This window comes from Ictidomys tridecemlineatus, chromosome 6 (assembly GCF_052094955.1).
Source record: "Ictidomys tridecemlineatus isolate mIctTri1 chromosome 6, mIctTri1.hap1, whole genome shotgun sequence".
Taxonomy (NCBI): domain Eukaryota; kingdom Metazoa; phylum Chordata; class Mammalia; order Rodentia; family Sciuridae; genus Ictidomys; species Ictidomys tridecemlineatus.
This window is the reverse complement of record NC_135482.1, coordinates 200001761-200025405: the sequence shown is the minus strand read 5'-3', so window position 1 is coordinate 200025405 and position 23645 is coordinate 200001761. Positions and strand designations below refer to the sequence as shown.

The window sequence follows — 23645 nt, the reverse complement described above, 5'->3', positions numbered from 1 at the left end:
AGGCCTTTATGTCCACTAGGTGCTCAGTACCTCCCCAACCTCTCCTCATGTTCCAGTGTGAGGCCTTTATGTCCACCAGGTGCTCAGCACCTCCCCAACCTCTCCTCATGTTCCAGTGTGAGGCCTTTATGTCCACTAGGTGCTCAGTACCTCCCCAACCTCTCCTCATGTTCCAGTGTGAGGCCTTTATGTCCACCAGTGCTCAGCACCTCCCCAACCTCTCCTCATGTTCCAGTGTGAGGCCTTTATGTCCACCAGGTGCTCAGTACCTCGCCAACCTCTCCTCATGTTCCAGTGTGAGGCCTTTATGTCCACCAGGTGCTCAGCACCTCCCCAACGTCTCCTCATGTTCCAGTGTGAGGCCTTTATGTCCACCAGTGCTCAGCACCTCCCCAACGTCTCCTCATGTTCCAGTGTGAGGCCTTTATGTCCACCAGGTGCTCAGCACCTCCCCGACCTCTCCTCATGTTCCAGTGTGAGGTCTTTATGTCCACCAGGTGCTCAGTACCTCCCCAACCTCTCCTCATGTTCCAGTGTGAGGCCTTTATGTCCACCAGGTGCTCAGTACCTCCCCAACCTCTCCTCATGTTCCAGTGTGAGGTCCTTATGTCCACCAGGTGCTCAGTACCTCCCCAACCTCTCCTCATGTTCCAGTGTGAGACCTTTATGTCCACCAGGTGCTCAGCACCTCCCCAACCTCTCCTCATGTTCCAGTGTGAGGCCTTTATGTCCACCAGGTGCTCAGTGTCTCCCCAAACTCTCCTCATGTTCCAATGTGAGGCCTTCATATCCACCAGGTACTCAGCACCTCCCCAACCTCTGCTCATGTTCTAGTGTGAGGCCTTTATGTCCACCAGGTGCTCAGTACATCCCCAACCTCTCCTCATGTTCCAGTGTGAAGCCTTTATGTCCACCAGGTGCTCAGTACCTCCCCAACCTCTCCTCATGTTCCAGTGTGAGGTCTACAGGACCACCAGGTGCTCAGCACCTCCCCACCTCTCCTCATGTTCCAGTGTGAGGCTTTTATGTCCACCAGGTGCTCAGCACTTCCCCAACCTCTCCTCATGTTCCAGTGTGAGGTCCTTATGTGCACCAGGTGCTCAGTACCTCCCCAACCTCTGCTCATGTTCCAGTGTGAGGCCTTTATGTCCACCAGGTGCTCAGTACATCCCCAACCTCTCCTCATGTTCCAGTGTGAGGTCTTTATGTCCACTAGGTGCTCAGCACCTCCCCAACCTCTCCTCATGTTCCAGTGTGAGGTCTTTATGTCCACCAGGTACTCAGCACCTCCCCAACCTCTCCTCATGTTCCAGTGTGAGGCCTTTATGTCCACCAGGTGCTCAGTACCTCCCCAACCTCTCCTCATGTTCCAGTGTGAGGCCTTTATGTCCACCAGGTGCTCAGCACCTCCCCAACCTCTCCTCATGTTCCAGTGTGAGGCCTTTATGTCCACCAGGTGCTCAGTACCTCCCCAACCTCTCCTCATGTTCCAGTGTGAGGCCTTCATGTCCACCAGGTGCTTAGTACCTCCCCAACCTCTCCTCATGTTCCAGTGTGAGGCCTTTATGTCCACCAGGTGCTCAGCACCTCCCCAACCTCTCCTCATGTTCCAGTGTGAGGCCTTTATGTCCACCAGGTGCTCAGTGCCTCCCCAACCTCTACTCATGTTCCAGTGTGAGGCCTTTATGCCCACCAGGTGCTCAGTGCCTCCCCAACCTCTCCTCATGTTCCAGTGTGAGGCCTTTATGTCCACCAGGTGCTCAGCACCTCCCCGACCTCTCCTCATGTTCCAGTGTGAGGTCTTTATGTCCACCAGTGCTCAGCACCTCCCCAATCTCTCCTCATGTTCCAGTGTGAGGTCTTTATGTCCACCAGGTGCTCAGTACATCCCCAACCTTTCCTCATCTTCCAGTGTGAGGCCTTTATGTCCACCAGGTGCTCAGTACCTCCCCGACCTCTCCTCATGTTCCAGTGTGAGGCCTTTATGTCCACCAGGTCCTCAGTACCTCCCCGACCTCTCCTCATGTTCCAGTGTGAGGCCTTCATGTCCACCAGGTGCTCAGCACTTCCCCAACCTCTCCTCATGTTCCAGTGTGAGGCCTTCATGTCCACCAGGTGCTCAGTACCTCGCCAACCTCTCCTCATGTTCCAGTGTGAGACCTTTATGTCCACCAGGTGCTCAGTACCTCCCCAACCTCTGCTCATGTTCCAGTGTGAGGCCTTTATGTCCACCAGGTGCTCAGCACCTCCCCAACCTCTCCTCATGTTCCAGTGTGAGGCCTTTATGTCCACCAGGTGCTCAGCACCTCCCCAACCTCTCCTCATGTTCCAGTGTGAGGCCTTTATATCCACCAGGTGCTCAGCACCTCCCCGACCTCTCCTCATGTTCCAGTGTGAGGCCTTTATGTCCACCAGGTGCTCAGCACCTCCCCAACCTCTGCTCATGTTCCAGTGTGAGGTCTTTATGTCCACCAGGTGCTCAGTACATCCCCAACCTCTCCTCATGTTCCAGTGTGAGGCCTTTATGTCCACCAGGTGCTCAGTACATCCCCAACCTCTCCTCATGTTCCAGTGTGAGGTCTACAGGACCACCAGGTGCTCAGTACCTCCCCAACCTCTCCTCATGTTCCAGTGTGAGGTCTTTATGTCCACCAGGTGCTCAGTACCTCCCCAACCTCTCCTCATGTTCCAGTGTGAGGCCTTTATGTCCACCAGGTGCTCAGCACCTCCCCAACCTCTCCTCATGTTCCAGTGTGTGGCCTTTATGTCCACCAGGTGCTCAGCACCTCCCCAACGTCTCCTCATGTTCCAGTGTGAGGCCTTTATGTCCACCAGGTGCTCAGCACCTCCCCAACGTCTCCTCATGTTCCCGTGTGAGGCCTTTATGTCCACCAGTGCTCAGCACCTCCCCAACGTCTCCTCATGTTCCAGTGTGAGGCCTTTATGTCCACCAGGTGCTCAGCACCTCCCCGACCTCTCCTCATGTTCCAGTGTGAGGCCTTTATGTCCACCAGGTGCTCAGTGTCTCCCCAAACTCTCCTCATGTTCCAATGTGAGGCCTTCATATCCACCAGGTACTCAGCACCTCCCCAACCTCTGCTCATGTTCCAGTGTGAGGCCTTTATGTCCACCAGGTGCTCAGTACCTCCCCAACCTCTCCTCATGTTCCAGTGTGAGGCCTTTATGTCCACCAGGTGCTCAGCACCTCCCCAACCTCTCCTCATGTTCCAGTGTGTGGCCTTTATGTCCACCAGGTACTCAGCACCTCCCCAACCTCTCCTCATGTTCCAGTGTGTGGCCTTTATGTCCACCAGGTACTCAGCACCTCCCCAACCTCTCCTCATGTTCCAGTGTGAGGCCTTTATGTCCACCAGGTGCTCAGTACCTCCCCGACCTCTCCTCATGTTCCAGTGTGAGGCCTTTATGTCCACCAGGTGCTCAGCACCTCCCCAACCTCTCCTCATGTTCCAGTGTGAGGTCTTTATGTCCACCAGGTGCTCAGTACCTCCCCGACCTCTCCTCATGTTCCAGTGTGAGGCCTTTATGTCCACCAGGTGCTCAGCACCTCCCCAACCTCTCCTCATGTTCCAGTGTGAGGCCTTTATGTCCACCAGGTGCTCAGTACCTCCCCAAACTTTCCTCATATTCCAGTGTGAGGCCTTTGTGTCCACCAGGTGCTCAGCACCTCCCCAACCTCTCCTCATGTTCCAGTGTGAGGCCTTTATGTCCACCAGGTGCTCAGTACCTCCCCAAACTTTCCTCATATTCCAGTGTGAGGCCTTTATGTCCACCAGGTGCTCAGTACCTCCCAAACCCCTCCTCATGTTTCAGTGTGAGGCCTTTATGTCCACCAGGTGCTCAGCACCTCCCCAACCTCTCCTCATGTTCCAGTTTGAGGCCTTTATGTCCACCAGGTGCTCAGCACCTCCCCAACCTCTCCTCATGTTCCAGTGTGAGGCCTTTATGTCCACCAGGTGCTCAGTACCTCCCAAACCCCTCCTCATGTTCCAGTGTGAGGCCTTCATGTCCACCAGGTGCTCAGCACCTCCCCAACCTCTCCTCATGTTCCAGTGTGAGGTCTACAGGACCACCAGGTGCTCAGCACCTCCCCAACCTCTCCTCATGTTCCAGTGTGTGGCCTTTATGTCCACCAGGTACTCAGCACCTCCCCAACCTCTCCTCATGTTCCAGTGTGAGGCCTTTATGTCCACCAGGTCCTCAGCACCTCCCCAACCTCTCCTCATGTTCCAGTGTGAGGCCTTTATGTCCACCAGGTGCTCAGTACCTCCCCAACCTCTCCTCATGTTCCAGTGTGAGGTCTTTATGTCCACCAGGTGCTCAGTACCTCCCCAACCTCTCCTCATGTTCCAGTGTGAGGCCTTTATGTCCACCAGGTGCTCAGCACCTCCCCAACCTCTCCTCATGTTCCAGTGTGAGGCCTTTATGTCCACCAGGTGCTCAGCACCTCCCCAACCTCTCCTCATGTTCCAGTGTGAGGCCTTTATGTCCACCAGGTGCTCAGTACCTCCCCAACCTCTCCTCATGTTCCAGTGTGAGGTCTTTATGTCCACCAGGTACTCAGCACCTCCCCAACCTCTCCTCATGTTCCAGTGTGAGGTCTTTATGTCCACCAGGTGCTCAGCACCTCCCCAACCTCTCCTCATGTTCCAGTGTGAGGCCTTTATGTCCACCAGGTGCTCAGTGCCTCCCCAACCTCTCCTCATGTTCCAGTGTGAGGCCTTTATGCCCACCAGGTACTCAGTACCTCCCCGACCTCTCCTCATGTTCCAGTGTGAGGCCTTTATGTCCACTAGGTGCTCAGCACCTCCCCAACCTCTCCTCATGTTCCAGTGTGAGGCCTTTATGTCCACCAGGTGCTCAGCACCTCCCCAACCTCTCCTCATGTTCCAGTGTGAGGTCTTTATGTCCACCAGGTGCTCAGCACCTCCCCAACCTCTCCTCATGTTCCAGTGTGAGGCCTTTATGTCCACCAGGTGCTTAGTACCTCCCCAACATCTCCTCATGTTCCAGTGTGAGGTCTTTATGTCCACCAGGTACTCAGCATGTCCCCAACCTCTCCTCATGTTCCAGTGTGAGGTCTACAGGACCACCAGGTGCTCAGTACCTCCCCAACCTCTCCTCATGTTCCAGTGTGAGGTCTTTATGTCCACCAGGTACTCAGTACCTCCCCAACCTCTCCTCATGTTCCAGTGTGAGGCCTTCATGTCCACCAGGTGCTCAGTACCTCCCCATCCTCTCCTCATGTTCCAGTGTGAGGCCTTTATGTCCACCAGGTGCTCAGTACCTCCCCAACCTCTCCTCATGTTCCAGTGTGAGGCCTTTATGTCCACCAGGTGCTCAGCACCTCCCCAACCTCTCCTCATGTTCCAGTGTGAGGCCTTTATGTCCACCAGGTGCTCAGCACCTCCCCAACCTCTCCTCATGTTCCAGTGTGAGGTCTACAGGACCACCAGTGCTCAGCACCTCCCCAACCTCTCCTCATGTTCCAGTGTGAGGTCTTTATGTCCACCAGGTGCTCAGTACCTCCCCAACCTCTCCTCATGTTCCAGTGTGAGGTCTTTATGTCCACCAGGTGCTCAGTACCTCCCCGACCTCTCCTCATGTTCCAGTGTGAGGCCTTTATGTCCACCAGGTGCTCAGTACCTCCCCAACCTCTCCTCATGTTCCAGTGTGAGGCCTTTATGTCCACCAGGTGCTCAGCACCTCCCCGACCTCTCCTCATGTTCCAGTGTGAGGCCTTTATGTCCACCAGGTGCTCAGCACCTCCCCAACCTCTCCTCATGTTCCAGTGTGAGGCCTTTATGTCCACCAGGTGCTCAGTACCTCCCCAACCTCTCCTCATGTTCCAGTGTGAGGTCTACAGGACCACCAGGTGCTCAGCACCTCCCCACCTCTCCTCATGTTCCAGTGTGAGGCCTTTATGTCCACCAGGTGCTCAGCACCTCCCCAACCTCTCCTCATGTTCCAGTGTGAGGCCTTTATGTCCACCAGGTGCTCAGCACCTCCCCACCTCTCCTCATGTTCCAGTGTGAGGTCTTTATGTCCACCAGGTGCTCAGCACCTCCCCAACCTCTCCTCATGTTCCAGTGTGAGGTCTACAGGACCACCAGGTGCTCAGCACCTCCCCACCTCTCCTCATGTTCCAGTGTGAGGTCTTTATGTCCACCAGGTACTCAGCACCTCCCCAACCTCTCCTCATGTTCCAGTGTGAGGTCTTTATGTCCACCAGGTGCTCAGCACCTCCCCAACCTCTCCTCATGTTCCAGTGTGAGGCCTTTATGTCCACCAGGTGCTCAGTGCCTCCCCAACCTCTCCTCATGTTCCAGTGTGAGGCCTTTATGCCCACCAGGTACTCAGTACCTCCCTGACCTCTCCTCATGTTCCAGTGTGAGGCCTTTATGTCCACCAGGTGCTCAGCACCTCCCCAAACTCTCCTCATGTTCCAGTGTGAGGCCTTTATGTCCACCAGGTGCTCAGCACCTCCCCAACCTCTCCTCATGTTCCAGTGTGAGGCCTTTGTGTCCACCAGGTGCTCAGCACCTCCCCAACCTCTCCTCATGTTCCAGTGTGAGGTCTTTATGTCCACCAGGTGCTCAGCACCTCCCCAACCTCTCCTCATGTTCCAGTGTGAGGCCTTTATGTCCACCAGGTGCTTAGTACCTCCCCAACCTCTTCATGTTCCAGTGTGAGGCCTTTATGTCCACCAGGTGCTTAGTACCTCCCCAACATCTCCTCATGTTCCAGTGTGAGGCCTTTATGTCCACCAGGTGCTCAGCACCTCCCCAACATCTCCTCATGTTCCAGTGTGAGGTCTTTATGTCCACCAGGTACTCAGCATGTCCCCAACCTCTCCTCATGTTCCAGTGTGAGGTCTACAGGACCACCAGGTGCTCAGTACCTCCCCATCCTCTCCTCATGTTCCAGTGTGAGGTCTTTATGTCCACCAGGTACTTAGTACCTCCCCAACCTCTCCTCATGTTCCAGTGTGAGGCCTTTATGTCCACTAGGTGCTCAGCACCTCCCCAACCTCTCCTCATGTTCCAGTGTGAGGCCTTCATGTCCACCAGGTACTCAGCACCTCCCCAACCTCTCCTCATGTTCCAGTGTGAGGTCTTTATGTCCACCAGGTGCTCAGTACCTCCCCAACCTCTCCTCATGTTCCAGTGTGAGGCCTTTATGTCCACCAGGTGCTCAGCACCTCCCCAACCTCTCCTCATGTTCCAGTGTCAGGTCTTTATGTCCACCAGGTACTCAGCACCTCCCCAACCTCTCCTCATGTTCCAGTGTGAGGCCTTTATGTCCACCAGGTGCTCAGCACCTCCCCAACCTCTCCTCATGTTCCAGTGTGAGGCCTTCATGTCCACCAGGTGCTCAGTACCTCGCCAACCTCTCCTCATGTTCCAGTGTGAGACCTTTATGTCCACCAGGTGCTCAGTACCTCCCCAACCTCTGCTCATGTTCCAGTGTGAGGCCTTTATGTCCACCAGGTGCTCAGTACCTCCCCAACCTCTCCTCATGTTCCAGTGTGAGGCCTTTATGTCCACCAGGTGCTCAGCACCTCCCCAACGTCTCCTCATGTTCCAGTGTGAGGCCTTTATGTCCACCAGGTGCTCAGTGTCTCCCCAAACTCTCCTCATGTTCCAATGTGAGGCCTTTATGTCCACCAGGTGCTCAGCACCTCCCCAACCTCTCCTCATGTTCCAGTGTAAGGTCTTTATGTCCACCAGGTGCTCAGTACCTCCCCGACCTCTCCTCATGTTCCAGTGTGAGGCATTCATGTCCACCAGGTGCTCAGCACCTCCCCAACCTCTCCTCATGTTCCAGTGTGAGGCCTTTATGTCCACCAGGTGCTCAGTACCTCCCCAAACTTTCCTCATATTCCAGTGTGAGGCCTTTGTGTCCACCAGGTGCTCAGCACCTCCCCAATCTCTCCTCATGTTCCAGTGTGAGGCCTTCATGTCCACCAGGTGCTTAGTACCTCCCCAACCTCTCCTCATGTTCCAGTGTGAGGTCCTTATGTGCACCAGGTGCTCAGTACCTCCCCAACCTCTCCTCATGTTCCAGTGTGAGGCCTTTATGCCCACCAGGTGCTCAGTACCTCCCCGACCTCTCCTCATGTTCCAGTGTGAGGCCTTTATGTCCACCAGGTGCTCAGTACCTCCCAAACCCATCCTCATGTTTCAGTGTGAGGCCTTTATGTCCACCAGTGCTCAGTACCTCCCCAACCTCTCCTCATGTTCCAGTGTGAGACCTTTATGTCCACCAGGTACTCAGCACCTCCCCAACCTCTCCTCATGTTCCAGTGTGAGGCCTTTATGTCCACCAGGTGCTCAGCACCTCCCCAACCTCTCCTCATGTTCCAGTGTGAGGCCTTTATGTCCACCAGGTGCTCAGCACCTCCCCAACCTCTCCTCATGTTCCAGTGTGAGGTCTTTATGTCCACCAGGTACTCAGTACCTCCCCAACCTCTCCTCATGTTCCAGTGTGAGGCCTTTATGTGCACCAGGTGCTCAGTACCTCCCCAAACCCCTCCTCATGTTCCAGTGTGAGGCCTTTATGTCCACCAGGTGCTCAGTACCTCCCGAACCTCTCCTCATGTTCCAGTGTGAGGCCTTTATGTCCACCAGGTGCTCAGCACCTCCCCAACCTCTCCTCATGTTCCAGTGTGAAGCCTTTATGTCCACCAGGTGCTCAGTACCTCCCAAACCCCTCCTCATGTTCCAGTGTGAGGCCTTTATGTCCACCAGGTGCTCAGTACCTCCCAAACCCCTCCTCATGTTCCAGTGTGAGGCCTTCATGTCCACCAGGTGCTCAGTACCTCCCCAACCTCTCCTCATGTTCCAGTGTGAGGCCTTTATGTCCACCAGGTGCTCAGCACCTCCCCAACCTCTTCATGTTCCCGTGTGAGGTCCTTATGTCCACCAGGTGCTCAGTACCTCCCCAACCTCTCCTCATGTTCCAGTGTGAGGCCTTTATGTCCACCAGGTGCTCAGTACCTCCCCAACCTCTCCTCATGTTCCAGTGTGAGGTCTTTATGTCCACCAGGTGCTCAGTACCTCCCCAACCTCTCCTCATGTTTCAGTGTGAGGCCTTTATGTCCACCAGGTACTCAGCACCTCCCCAACCTCTCCTCATGTTCCAGTGTGAGGCCTTTATGTCCACCAGTGCTCAGCACCTCCCCAATCTCTCCTCATGTTCCAGTGTGAGGCCTTTATGTCCACCAGGTGCTCAGCACCTCCCCAACCTCTCCTCATGTTCCAGTGTGAAGCCTTTATGTCCACCAGGTGCTCAGTACCTCCCAAACCCCTCCTCATGTTCCAGTGTGAGGCCTTTATGTCCACCAGGTGCTCAGTACCTCCCAAACCCCTCCTCATGTTCCAGTGTGAGGCCTTCATGTCCACCAGGTGCTCAGTACCTCCCCAACCTCTCCTCATGTTCCAGTGTGAGGCCTTTATGTCCACCAGGTGCTCAGCACCTCCCCAACCTCTTCATGTTCCCGTGTGAGGTCCTTATGTCCACCAGGTGCTCAGTACCTCCCCAACCTCTCCTCATGTTCCAGTGTGAGGCCTTTATGTCCACCAGGTGCTCAGTACCTCCCCAACCTCTCCTCATGTTCCAGTGTGAGGTCTTTATGTCCACCAGGTGCTCAGTACCTCCCCAACCTCTCCTCATGTTTCAGTGTGAGGCCTTTATGTCCACCAGGTACTCAGCACCTCCCCAACCTCTCCTCATGTTCCAGTGTGAGGCCTTTATGTCCACCAGTGCTCAGCACCTCCCCAATCTCTCCTCATGTTCCAGTGTGAGGCCTTTATGTCCACCAGGTGCTCAGCACCTCCCCGACCTCTCCTCATGTTCCAGTGTGAGGCCTTTATGTCCACCAGGTGCTCAGCACCTCCCCAACCTCTCCTCATGTTCCAGTGTGAGGCCTTCATGTCCACCAGGTGCTCAGTACCTCCCCAACCTCTCCTCATGTTCCAGTGTGAGGTCTTTATGTCCACCAGGTGCTCAGCACCTCCCCGACCTCTCCTCATGTTCCAGTGTGAGGCCTTTATGTCCACCAGGTGCTCAGCACCTTTCCAACCTCTCCTCATGTTCCAGTGTGAGGCCTTCATGCCCACCTTGGGGGCAGAGCCATGTGCAGTTAAGAAGGATGTCAGGAAACAAAATGTAGCCCTGGATCTCAGGAACTATAACCCCAGCCCAGCAGTCCCAGGGGACTCTGGCCTACTCGGGAGATCTGGAGTGGTGCCGGAGTCCCCCAGTGGGGGTAGCAGACAGGGAAGTTTGGGGATCATCTATGAAGAACAGCTACATTCGCATGGGATTGCTTTAGAGAGTGAGGCTCATGTGGTGGTTGCTGCACCCATGGGTGACTGAAGGCACCGTCTGTGTGGCTCTCCACCCAGCGCTCCTGTTTGTGGGTCGCCAGCGTCTACCGCTACATCTGCCATGGCTGCTCGCCTGGGGCACCTGGGCTCCCCGTACTGGGCACTCTCCACCAGCTCACTGCCAGAGGGTGCACAGTGGGGGGTGTGCTCCTCTGCCTGTCCACCCTCCTCTGCTAAGGTGGAGCCCAGCTCCTGCGAGGGTCCTGGGTGTGAGAGAGCTGACGGCAGATGACTTCATCTCCCCGAAGTCCCCCCTCGCAAGAAGATGGGCTTTAGGCTTCTTGGGACTTCCTGTCGCCACCTCTGAGCAGCAGCCACAACCACCTGGCAGTGAGTGTGGGTTGTGCATCACACAGCAGGGCTACTTACCCCAGAGCCAGAACCACAGAGAGCCGTGTTCTGTTTGGAGCACCTTTCCCAAACTGTCAGCCTTTTACCTCCCCCTGGAGAGAGACAGAGAAGGGAGTCCAGGTCTGCCATCTGCTGCTTCCAGCAGCAAAGGCACCTGCCAGGGATCCCGCTGCGGTCCCATGGCTGGAGTGTGCGGTGCAGTCATCTGTCTGCAGGGAGTGTCCTGGCACAGCTGTCACTGGCAGGGTCCCCAGGTGCAGAGCCTCAGAATCTCCCTAAGTTTCCTCTCCACCCTCCAACAGCCAGCCTAACCAAAGACTCCAGGGAACTGCCCCCTTCTCAGTTGGTGTGATCAAACCCTGGCACTGCTGCAGCCGAGGTGAGATGGCCAGCCCTCTCTGGATAGAGCAGAGGGCAAGGCTGCGGGTGCTGAAGAGGACGCAGTGAGACCACAGGTGCCTCGACTTCATCTTACAGGCCTGGGCTGCACCTGGCAGCTCTGTGGCAGGCAAGGGCAGCTGGGCTCCTGCCCAGGGGTTCTGTTGTGGCACCTCAGCTGCCCTGGGCTTGCTACTCAATTCAGTTTATGGCAACCTGCTGTCACCCTTCAACTTCTGTTTGGCTTGTCAGGAGTGGACTGGTGACTTAAGGAATCCCTTGGGCTTTTCATGATAATATTGAGCTCTGTCCTCCAGCATGCAATACGGCTTTTTGTTTTCCATGTTGCCACCCCACCTGGATTTCCCGACTGGGATGGCTCTTAGCCCATAGGCCAAGGACCCACGGGGGTGTTCTGAAAACCACCAAATACATCCACACAAACTGCACATTCAGTGCAAAGGGAGTGATCCCTTGGTGGGTCCACTGGCTCTGTGGCCTCACTATGAGCCAGTTCTGGCCAGGCTCACATGTCCCCACTTTGAGGCACAGTCTCTGGGTCCTTAGTAGTGATGTTGTCTAACCCCGAGGACAACAGTCCTCCACAGAGCTGTGTCTCCTTTCCCTGGTAAGTGGCCACAGGTCCTTTGAACATTTCACATACACATTTGTGGCAGGTACTGTCTTGGGACACAGTCTCTCCTCCATTTGGTGGGCTCTGGCAGTTGGACAGGGACGACTTTCTTTAGTCTCCTGATTTCAAGACTTGATTTCTTTTGGCTTTATGAACTAAAATGAAGTCTCTTCCTGGCTGACTCCCCATCCTGCACTCTGTTTGGATCTCTGTCTGCAGCTCTTAGCAGCTGGGGCCCTCAGCCACCCTCCAGCCTCAGCGCTCATGACAGTAACTGCAACCACCTCTGGTGACAGTTCTTCACCACTGGGCCTCTGTCAGTTCCCTGTCCGACCAACCCCACCGCGTCAGGAAGCCCAGTTCTGTGAGGGAATCTCGGGGGGGACAGCACCCTGAGCGTCTCACTCGTGTCCTCTGGACTTCCCTGGAAACCTGGTCAGCCCTGGTTCTGATCTTGAGGAGAGTGCTTACTCTAATGTGCAGCCTCTCCAAGCACTGTGGACCCTGCCCCTGCTGGGCAGCCTGGCACATTGCTTTTTAACAACTGCAAGGCCGTCCAGCAGACTGGGGGTGCCTATGAGGACACTGGGTCCCCCGTCCTGAGCAAATGCTCCGTGGCAATGAACCCCAGCCTGACTGCCCCCAGGCAGTGGTCCTTCAGACCTTGTTCTGTTTCTGCCTCAAGCTCCTGCTGCACTGCTCTGGCAGAGCCTGTCAAGCTTCCTCGTCTGCACTTCTCCAGCTGCCGGTGATGCTGACCTGGTAGCGGGGAGAGAGGTGGACTGCAGGCATGTCCATACTTGAAGAGGTTTCAGGGGTCTTCTGGCACAGAGCCACGACTTGCTTTTAACAGGGAGTGGTAAGATCTCTTCAGGCCTAGCCACTTTGGAGGAATCTGGGATACCAGATTTTTTGAGTGATTAGTTCGGATGACCCCACCCCAAACCTCAGGGTCTACCTTCTTCCCACCCAGGGTCCTGACTTTGGTGGGCTGAATATGGATCCTTTCTGGGCAGCTGTCTCTGTGATTCTCAGTGTTTCAGTTCTCAGGCTGCAGGAGACCAGTGTCTTCACATGGACCAGGAGGCCCCTTTATGTGAAGCCACATGCCACAGTCCAGACAAGCCCTGTTTCCCCAGCCTCTGCTGTTTCTTCCACAAGGATCCAGCTCACAGCACTGCAGCCTGCCTGCGTGGGGTGGTCACGCATGCCCAGCATGCCTGTTGAAGGGTGGTCCTCGTGGCTGGTGGGGCAGCAGGCCACCCTGCAGCCTAGCCCACAACAGTGGCTGTTCCCCAGGCTTCCTACCTCAGGATGTGCTCCCCTGCACACAGCCTCGGAAGCAGAGATCCGTGTGCAGAACCTTTGAGAACATTTCTGTAAGCTAGTGGGCAGGGGAGTGGCTGAACTCACAACCTCAGCTGAGGAGTAAATGGTGGAGCATCTGTCCTAGAGGAAGGGGTGTGGATGGGCACCACAGCTTCAGTTGTAGAAACTACCAAGGCCCTGATGAGATGCCTAAGCGCCGGAGCAGCGGCCACGAGGACACTTCTCTCAACTTCCAAGTTGGACTGCGGGTACACACCCTGTTTGAAGGTCTTGCCATGACTCTTCAGACAAGCCAGTGAGGAGAGGTCGTGGGTAGACAACAGAGGGGCAAGTCAGGCCATCCTGCAGGGTGCGGAGGTCCACTTGGACCCCACCTTTCTTCTACCAGAGCCAATCATCGGCGTGTACGTCGTGATCTGTAGGTGGTCATTTCTGGATAATGTCTTAGTACTCGAGGTTGGGCCAGATGAAATCTTTCCCTTTATATTTTTATGTTTGAATTTTGCTTTTTAAAATATTTTTTTTAATTTGTAGTTGGAAACAAGACCTTTATTTTATTTATTTATTTTTTTGTGGTGCTGAGGATCTAACCGAGGGCCTTGCAGGTGCTAGACAAGTGCTCTACTGCTGAGCCACAACCCCAGCCCTTGAATTTTGCTTTTTAAATCTCAAAAACGACTTAGTCCCACGGAACCCAGCGTTGTACGGAGACTGGCACAGGCGACCTTCCCTTTGTCTCCCGAGCCTGGAGGAGCCCGACCAGCGGGGACCCTGGCTTGCAGACATCGGACTTCGGAAGCGCGTCCGGATGCTGGGGCCGACCCGCGGGGCTCGGGTCTGGGCCGAGGCCGCTCCTGGAGTCGTGGTCCAGGTTCCGAGCCAGGCCGGTCTCCATCACCCGGAACGCCGCGCAGTCTGTCCCCGGATCCCGCCTCTGAGGCCGACCCCGCCCCTCGTCGAGGCTCCGCCAGTGGAAAAATCAGTCTGGGTGGTGGGTGGAGCAGCCTCGTCTCCATCCGTTTGGGGCCCCGACCAATGAGAAGAGGGGGCAGGACAGAGGGCGGAGCCCCTCGCCCCCGCCCCCTCCCTCGGCCAATGGGCGGGATCGTGGGCGGGGCCGGCCGGGAAGGGCGTGGCAGGCAGAGAGCGCGGACCCGCAGCCCCACTGGGGCACAGCCGCCTAGATCCTCCGCCTGGGCCGGGTCCTCGGGTTCTCGGGTCTCTCAGGCTCCACCGCCCGGGTTCCGGCCTCTCGGGCTCCGCCGTCTGGATCTGCGGTTCGAGCTCTGGCTGCCCCTGCCCGCTGCGGAGCACTGCCCTGGGCCTGGCGCGCGCTTCGGGAGAGGCTCTGCGGGCTCCCGCGTGTGACGGGCGCGGGCACGCACCATGGCGGTGGAGGAAGAGGGGCTCCGGGTCTTCCAGAGCGTGAGAATCAAGATTGGTGAGTGCCCGCGCGGCCGGCGCGGGGCGGGATCCCTCTGGCCAGCCAGAAGTGTCCTCCCGGCCCGGCGCCCTCTGGGCGCTACAGGAGACCCAGGCGGCCGACTCCTCAAAGCCGCCCTTCTAGCCCGGGGCCAGGCTGGGCCAGACCAAGTTGGGCCCACGGCTCCGCGGGACCAGCTCCCGGTGCTGTTCTGCGCCCTAGTGGTCCTGGGTCTCCGAAGCAGCTGACGGAAGATCCGGCACCGCGCATCTGTCTGGATGTGCTGGAGTGTGCCTGCCTGCACGAGGGGCCTGCCTGCGTGTGTCTTGGGTGCAGGAGTGCGCGTGGGGTCTGCTGGCGTGTATCTGTGAGTGCAGGAGTGCGCGCAGAGTCTGTCAACCTTTGTCGTTTGTCCGTCCGCTCAGCAGAATGCGCGCGCGCGGGGTTTTGTGTGCGCCTCTGTTTGCTTGCTTGTGTACACGCATGTGGGTCTGTCCTGGCGCTTCCCTGTTAGGGGTCAAATTTGCCGATATCAGAATCTCCGCATCTCACCACAGCGGCTGTTCACAGAAACTTCCTTGCAGTGGGGTGTGAACACTCCTCCACCCTTTCCCCAGGGGTTGCTGGCAGGAAGGGTGGCAGGCTGGTGCGTGGGCACAGGACTGTGTGTGTCTGTGTGCTCCGTGTGCCGTTTGGAGCCTCTGGCAGAGGGTTGCCAGGCGGGAGTCACAGGAGCCACCAGCACCTCCTCCTTCCATTGAGAACTGACCGTGGGAGCTTTGGCCAGCAGGCCGGCCATTCAGGCGCTTACCCCACCCCCATGAGGCCTGACTCTGGGCCATCAGAGCTGGGGGAAGGGAAGGGAAGCAGACTCTAAAGTGGGCTGGGGAAAGCGTTTTCAGGGAAAAGGGATAGGATTTCCTGGTTTTATCAGGAAGGGTTTGCTTTTCCCAGTGTTTTGCTTTCCAGGTGAAATGGGAGTTTGCCCGAGATCAGGGTCTTGTTCTGGAGACCATTACCTGTGTATCAAGGCCATTAAGGAGCTGAGTGTGGTTTACCTTGGAGAGGAATTCTGGGACTTCCAGGGCTATGGCCTCTCTCCCCCACTGAACCCACTCCACATCCTAGCCTGCTCCCCTGTGAGAAGGGCCTAGGCACTGGTACCCAGCAGCTGGTGGGGTGTCAGCTGTTGATGACATTTGATGCTGCCCCCGGGATTCCAGCGACCCAGTCAGCGTGTTGTTTCCTGTCAGCTTTATTTTGGTTTTTGAATCATTGCTGAGACAGTTTTGTCTCTGGCTCAGAAGTACTGCAGAGCTTTGAGCAGTGTCCACTCATGTGGTTGGAATATGCTTTCAGTTTCAACTGTTCTCTACCGGAGGTGCCTCTGCCTTAAGGGTGGGCTTGCTGTGGTTCCCTTCAGCCCAGGTTCCAGTCTGTGAAGGCAGGGATGCAAGAGGGGCCTTGGAATAGGTAAGGCTGAGAAGGAGCCAGGCCCTGAGACTGGGTGCTCAGCACCCCGGTCTAGCCCAGCCCTAGCCACTGTGCACAGAAGGAAGTGTTTGTTGCTGAATTAAAGAGGATTCGTTTCTTTGCAGAATGGCAAAGACAGGAGGTCAAGGAAATCCCTGAATGTCAAAGACAGAGCTTCACTGGTCTGCCTGCCAGAGACTGCAGACCATACTTGGTGTTGGGAAGGGTCTGTCCCTCAGTGAGAAGCCTACCTGGGAGGAAGCAGCTTTGAGGAAGCTGCCCCAGAAGGTTGTTCTCCTCCTCTTTGGTGTCCCACGTTGAACGAGCAAGTGAAACGCCAGTGGCTGGAGCTCTTGTCTTTAATTGGGAGATGGGCAGTGCTGAACTTCTGGGGAGACGGTAATGAGGATGGACAGAGGTGCCGGGCTCCAGCTGCTCCCTGCCAGTGTGCTCTGGCTCCAAGAGGCCCATGTCTGTCAACTACAGGGCTGGTGCAGGAGAGGACCTGGGCCCCCTCTGTGCACACAGGAGAGGCACTTGGGCCCCCTTTGTGTGCATAGGTGAAGGGGTGTTGCCCAGTTAAAGAGGCTGGCTGAAGCCTGCAGCGACTGTGGGTGAGCTAGGTTGGAGTTTAGTGGTGTCCAGCTGTCCTGCTAGCCGAATGCTGCAGGGTCCTGGGGAAAGCTGTTAGTGGAACAGGAGCAAAGAGGACCTTCGGCGTGCCCTGGGGGTGCTGAGCTCCTGGGCTTCTTTGTACAACCTCCACTGTGGCCACTCCCTGGCTTGCCCAGACCAAATGTGTAGGGTCGTGACACTGCAGTTGCACTCGTCTCTCTATTCCTCTCTCTGTCTCCCTATCTTTCTCTGTCTCTGTCTCTCACACATTCACTCCCTCTCCAGGCAAGCTGGCTTCCTGCCTGTGACTTGTGGGATGACCAAGGGCAAGCGTCTTCCCCTTAGTAGCCTCATTTCCCTTCTGCAGGAGGCGGGCAGTTGTCTGCTGCATCCGGTGGGAATTCACAAGGCAGTGTTTGTCAGGCTTCCTAACACTCCCCACCTCCACCCCCAAAAAGGACAGAAGAAAATTGTTTCTAAAATTGCACAAATATACACGATTGCCACGACTGTTGCTAAGAAAAAAGGCAGAACATTTCTGAAGGGTGGGGAGCTTTTTTTTTGGCATGGACCTTGGCCTCTGTGGTTCTTAGTTTTGGAGCATGTGACAGCACTTGGTCTCATTCAGAGGCTAATGTTGGGGAAAATGGAAAGACTCTCCTTTCCCCTTCCTCTTTCTTGTTCCTTCTGCATCTTGCAGAGGGATGATGTAGAAGGAAGAGCCAAATGGAAGTTAAGTATTTTATTGTAGCCATTTTGTTCTTGTCTTGGAGAATCTGTCTCTTTCCATTTCAGTGAGGATTCGGTACACTTAGAATGTTAAGCACCGTGTCTCTGGTCACAATTCCTGCTTTGTTACGGCAGTGCCTCTGTCACTTCCTTGAGGTCCTGTGTTGAGGAAGCGTGTAGCTGAGCTCTCCAGAGTTGGGACTGGTCAATGGTGGCAGCTACAGGGACAGCTTCTCTGCTGGGCAGTGATGACTGGGCCCAGTGCTCCCTGGCTTTGTATGGTAGCTTCGCTGCCCAAAACTTTCCTTTTACATAATATTTACTACTTGTTTTAAAAAGTGCCATCTTGTTTTGATAAACATTCAGTGAAAAGCAATACACAAACGCGTTTCCATTGAGCCATAAATAAAAATTTAAAATCCTAGCCATTCCAGGATGAGAAATCCCTCTCCCTTCACAGAGGTACGGGTAGAGCCGGGTCTGTGTGGGGCACTTGGGTCCTGGGAAGCTGGGCTCTGCCTTGGTCTTTGCTGCTGGGCTTCCTTTGAATCTCTGGCCACTCATGTCTTTCTCCCTAGGCCTCGGTGCTCCAAGGGTTCTCCTGCTCTTTGCTGGAAGATTGGAAGCAGGGTACAGGCAATCTGAACTCAAACCCCACAGCTCCACCCATTCAACTAAATGTGGCCATGGCAGACAGCTGGTGCTGTGGCAGGAGCTGTGGTCAGGGCTGGTTTGCCTCCAATTGGCACTCTCCCTTGCCTGGCGACAAACCAGATCTCACCAGAAGCAAGAGGGACCCAGTGAGAGGAGAACTGCATGGGGGTGGTCAGGCAGAATGACAAGTGGGGGCAGGGAGTCCTTGCCCTGGCCTCCGAGCTGCAGGTGGTGCCCCAAGCCATTGGCTGGACGCTCAGGGCTCCTGGATCCAGCTCTGCCTGAAGTAAGGCAGGTGGCATACTGACTCAGACCGGCTCTCCGACCGGGGCAAAGCACACCATCCCAGGGTCCTCGTGGGGGTCAGAACTGCCCATGGCCCCGAGGGAGGGACCAGGTGTGCTGGGATAGGTTTTGTAGCAGCGTCTTCATGCAGCAAGGCTGGGCTCAAGGAGAGGTATTTTGTAATAATAATAGTAACACTGGAGGTTCCCCGAGTGTCTGAGTGTCAGGTGGCATCATGCTAGCCACCCGGTCCCTGGTGTCAGGGATTTTAGATTCTCTTGAGCTCTCTGAAGCTAAAATTAACTTGGATATTCCATTAACCGAGCTCAACTAAGCTGCCCATGCTATTTTTAACTGCCAAGGGTTGTGTATAATTGAGCTGTACCTGCGGAAGCTGCAGAGGCTCAGGGCCAGGGTGTCTTTGGCCTGTGGCTGCAGGTTTTGCCTGGGAAGAGGTTGGGTTTACTGTGTGTTTCAGGGTGGTGGTAGAGATTTAAAGTAACTTGTATATATCATCTCATTTGTTGAGGTCCTCAAAACTTCACAACATTGAAATAACCTGCCCAAAGATGCTGGCCCTTGGGAGCTGAGACCAGGTCTGTGTGTCTTGGAGTCCTCCTCTTGACAGCATTGGTATAGTGGGCTGTTTGTGTGTGATCTTGGATTTGAACAGGGGGCAGGGAAGGGTGGGAAAGGAGAAGTGGTGACTGCAGAATCAAGACAGACAGCAGTTGGAGGGCCAGGGGCCGCTGGTCCTTGAATGTGGATAGCAGGTGGAGTGCTGGCTGTGAGATCTGGGACAGCCTCAGACCAACCTGTGCAGGGAGCTGGAGGGAGAGGTGATTCTTGAGTAGGGCCACTGGCTACCCAGCCAGCCAGCCCTCAGACAGGTAGGTTCAGGTGGAGGCCTTGAGGTGGTCTGTGGACATTCTCATGTAACTGGAGTAGAGCATTTGCAGGGGACAATTTGATTAGGGTCTCTGGAGCTGGTGAGGCATGTGAAACCACACATGGGAATAAACTGCATCAGAGCTGTCAAACTTCATGTATTAGGGCAGCAGGTAGTGCTCTAAACAGACGTAATGTGTTCAGAAACAAGACGTGAGTGTTGGCTGACACTGCCTGAATGCAGTGGGAGGTGCTGCTTTGGTTCACAGGTGTAGAGTGTCCTTAGAGGTTCGAGGTGGCTCATGGGTGGATGCTCTGGAGCCAATGACCAATTTGGAGGCAGAGACCCAGGATAGGGTGCCTCGTATGTTTCTCCATAATTCTGCAATTTTAGCAGACTCTCCTAGTCCCTGCTGCCCTTGGTTTCTTCGTGTATCAAAGTGGCAGAGCACCTGTCTGGAGAGATTTTAATGACGACTCTGATCTTCATTAACAGAAGTTGCTGTTTGTAGTATAAGTCGAAGCGACTTGTGGTGTTAATTCTGTGACAAAGTGGAGCTCCACTTGAGCAAGTGCAAAGTCAAGTGCTTTAGTAAGGGACTCTGAGACCGGGAAAGCTGCCGGGGAGGGCCTTGGACCTGCTGCGGGGCAGGTGGAGACCCAGGCCTGCAGGGTGAGGAGCCGCTGTGCTGTGTTTGGGTGGAGTTTGTCAGGAGTTACCCTGTGGTGAAAGTTCAGGCCTGGGGTAGGGCAGGTGGGCACACAGGTGGGTCATGAGGGACAAAGGACTTTGGTGTCTGTCCCGCAGGTGCTGGTCGGCTGCTGGACCTGGAGGGACCTTTGGGGTCAGCTGGTCTCTGTAGCTGCGTTCAGTGTGGCGAGGGGCTGGGTTAGCCAGATAGTTGTCCTTTGATCATATGTGGGAGATGATGCACAGAAGTGTCTCCTGCAGCAGTATCTGAGCAGCAACTGGATGAACACAAAGCAGGGGGCCTGCTCTGGGCCTGCCGTGGGCCTCTGAGAACGGTGGAGCCACAGCCAGGCTGGGCCAGGCCACACAGGTGAGGGCCGCTGTCGGCACTGGCTGTGAGCTGTCCTGGGCCAGCTTTGGCTTCCCTGGTAGGCCCCACTTCAGTTTTATTCCCTGTTAAGAGGCCCCACAGAGAGTTCCCTAACTGTCAAGTCCCTCCTGACCCCAGGCCTCACCCATGTCCCCAGCCCCCTCTTTGGCTGAGTTTGAGGTTCTCTTCTTTTTCAATTTCTTCTGAGGAAAAGATTTCCCCTCTGGTTGGGTCCCTCCCGGAGGGTCTGCTTTGACTTCATCTGCCTCTCTGCCTTTCTCCTGCCCAGCGTCCGCCCTGCACACAGAGCCCAGGCCTGAGCTGGGGCCCTGTGGACAGCTGTGGACTCTGGCTGATACGTAAGGACTCACATTTTCCCTCCTGCTCGTCTGGCCTGGAGGAGTGAGGTGGCCTTCCCAGTGTGACACTCACAGAAAGCCGTGGTTGGGCCCGGGGACCCAGTGCCCTGCGACTGCGCTTCCCGTGAGAACTTCTGATTCCTGGACCCAGGCATCTGGGTGTTCCCGAGTAGTGGCTCCTCAGGTTGCCCCCGAGTTGCCCCTGGGTCAGGAGCATGTGGCTTCTGAGACCCCTTTTCTTCTCCGCACCTTAAAGGCAGCCGATTGGCTCAGTCAGGAGAGCTCTGCATTGACCGGGGCTCCTGTCTGTGGGCGGCAGAGGCCAGTGCTTGGCATCTAGGTGACACGCTGCCTGCCCTGTCCTGACTGTAGGTCTCCAATCTCCTGGACCGTCTCAGCCACATCCCCTGAGGGCACTCAGGGCTGCCTGTGTGGATGCCTGTAGGCCAGGTCATAGGGCATAGCTCCCGGCTCCCACCTTCTGGTGTCTTTCTCCTATTGGAGGCCAGGTGCACCAGGAGAGGAGGTCACAGTTCTGTGGTGGGCAGGCCAGGAAGAGTGGGGGACAGTCAACTCAGGCATTTAGGGGGTGAGCCCCAAGCCTCTGGGCATCTGCTTTATTTTGACTCTGGCTGGACTGGGGTTCTCCAAGACTGGGGTCAGACGGGGACACAGTGTTGTTAGAACTGGGAACGGGGCTTATTCCGGAAAGCTCACTGTGGAGACCCCAGGGCCGCTGGCCAGGCCAGATTCTTGTTCAGAGTCTGGGTTGGAATGTCGGTTTCCAGGGGCCTTTGGGATGAGGCTGAGCTGGGGAATTCCAGACCCCCTTCTCAGGAGGACTGCAGGGCTGGCATGTGGCTGACCACTGCAGGGCCAGAGTCCTGGGAAAGCTCTGCCTCTCTTCCTGACCTGACCTCCCAGACTCCCCCTGCTGGATTTGAGGGTTTGCACTGGCCTTTGTGGTGCTGAAGGTGGAGCCCCTGGCCTAGCACATCTCAGCTATTCTCTGCAGAGAGGTTGTGGTTCTGTGCCCAGTCCACAAGCCAGCCCTGAGGGCACAGGGAGGGAAGCAGACTACTACCTTGAGGCAAAAGGACACAAAGATGCCTGCTTGTGGGTTCCAGGACCATCAGTGTGCTCCAGTTGCAGTGGTAACATTCATAGCTGCAGTCAGTTCTTAACCCGGGATCACACCACAGGGTGTGGTGAAGGGGCTGCATGCTAGGAGCAGGAACTCTGCCCCAGGCTCGCAGGGTGCCTGCTGCCAACATGTGCACCCAGGAATGGCCCTGGATGCCCACAATCTTGGGCATCACAGAGGAGCCAGGAGGGCAGGGCTGGCTGGCTTTCCTTTCTTGGGAGGTGTCCTCCTGTGAGGTTCCTGCAAGCACACTCAGATGCATACACATGCATACGCACCCATGCATGCACACAAAGCAACATATGCATTCAAAGATGTATACAGTGCAGTATATACACTCACATGCACACAGGTGTACACACGTGCACACACAATGCTCATGCATGGGCAGCACATCATGTGTACACAGTACAGTGCACATATGAGCACGTGCACATGCACACACAGGAACACACACACATGCACGTGCATGTGTGTGCACAACCTGGGGCCCTGGCCAGCAGAGGTGCACGTCTCCACTGCACACGCTGCAGCTGGGCTGGGGCGTAAGGAAGGCTCACTGCAGCTCCCACTGCCTCCCCCTTTTCTGAGATCCATGGCAGCAGGAAGGAGTCAGTCAGTGCTGCTTATGATTGCAGAGTTTAGAATGGCCCCTGTCTTCTTCCCGACAGAGCTGGGGTTACAAACGTTCTCTGATCGCACAGCCTGACACCCCAGGCTCCGATTGTGTATTGGGGGCACTTGGGTCAGAGAACCCTGTGAGTGCTCAGCCCTGCTCCGGGCCTCTGAGCTGGGGCCACCATCCCTTCCACCTTCCAGGACTTGAGGACTGTGCCCACAGTTGCTCCTGAGTTTTAAGTATTTAAGTGTTTCGTGTTTGTGTAACACATTTTGGTTTGAGGCTCACAGGTTGGGTTTTTTCTTGTGTCTTTTCTCTTCCACTGGTTTCTGACCTGTCCTCTCAGATGGCCATAAATTGGAAGGTGCCCACGTCCAGCTCCAGCATGCTGGTCTGTGTGCTGGGGAAACCACATGGAATTCAGGTGAGAGCAATTTATTGCAGGGTAGCCTGAGTCTTCTGAGCTCTGTGCAAACTTTGGTGTTAGAGCTGTACCTAGTAAGAAATGACCGGAACTGACCCCAGCAGGTACAAACTGTGGCCTAGTGGTCAGGAGTGGCAGGTGAGTGACTGGCCACTTGTGACCCTTGGGTTCTGGTAACCAAAGCCCTCCCTTGGTGACTTCAGGGAAGGCGGGTTGGGAGCTTGTGGGTGCAGAACTCCTGACCAGAGTGGGCCAGAGTTTGTGGGTGCAGAACTCCTGACCATGTGGATACCGACTGGAGGGAAGGACAGAGGCCCCGCCAGGCCACAGGCTCTCTGAGTGTCGGTACACATCCGGGGGTGCTAGGTGCTGCCGTGATGTGTCATGGCTCCCTCGAGGGGCTGTGGGCAGTGCCGGGGCCTCATGGGGCCTGACCCCCAGCTGGCCCCGTCTGTCTGGAAGCTGTGGCATTCCTTTGACTCTTTGTCATTTCCTGCCCCACGCAGTTCTGCCTGCAGCATGTGGAGAGTTTCCCAGAAATAAAGGGTCCCGTGGAAGATCAACCACTTTCACTGTGTTCTGCCAGGGGCTGGATTTTAAAACTGTCCTGTTTCATGAGTGTATTTCTGTGTTTTCTCCAGGGAAGCTTCTTTTCCCTTCTTGGCCTCCTTCCCAGCCCCGGAAAATCGTGTCCTCCCAAGAGCTGGAGGCAGCTGGGAGGGGCGGACGCACGGCGGACGCCTCGCTCTCCCTTCTCCCAGCCCCGTTCACTGCTGTTCTCAGCCCTGCAGTTCTGCCCACTCCCAGGCCCGGGCCCTGCTGCCCATCAGGCAGTTCTGCCCACTCCCAGGCCCGGGCCCTGCTGCCCAT

The 23645-nt window shown here is 55.9% G+C and overlaps 1 protein-coding gene across 5 annotated transcripts in view; it reads left to right on the top strand.

Moving 5' to 3' along the window:
- Rasa3 (RAS p21 protein activator 3) overlaps positions 1-23645 on the top strand; it is a 117792-nt gene that overhangs the window by 24821 nt on the left and 69326 nt on the right. For 3 of the 5 annotated variants that reach the window (XR_013423553.1, XR_013423554.1, XR_005732257.2), the window contains exon 1: positions 14226-14542. The exons of 1 other annotated variant lie outside the window; for it this stretch is intronic. Coding sequence is in view for 1 of the 4 variants with exons in the window: in XM_005342345.5 (XP_005342402.1) it covers positions 14488-14542 (55 nt within the window). In the remaining 3 variants the exon portion in view is untranslated. Of the gene's footprint in view, positions 1-14225; positions 14543-23645 lie in introns of those variants that run through there. One more of the 5 variants, XM_005342345.5, reaches the window with a different exon arrangement.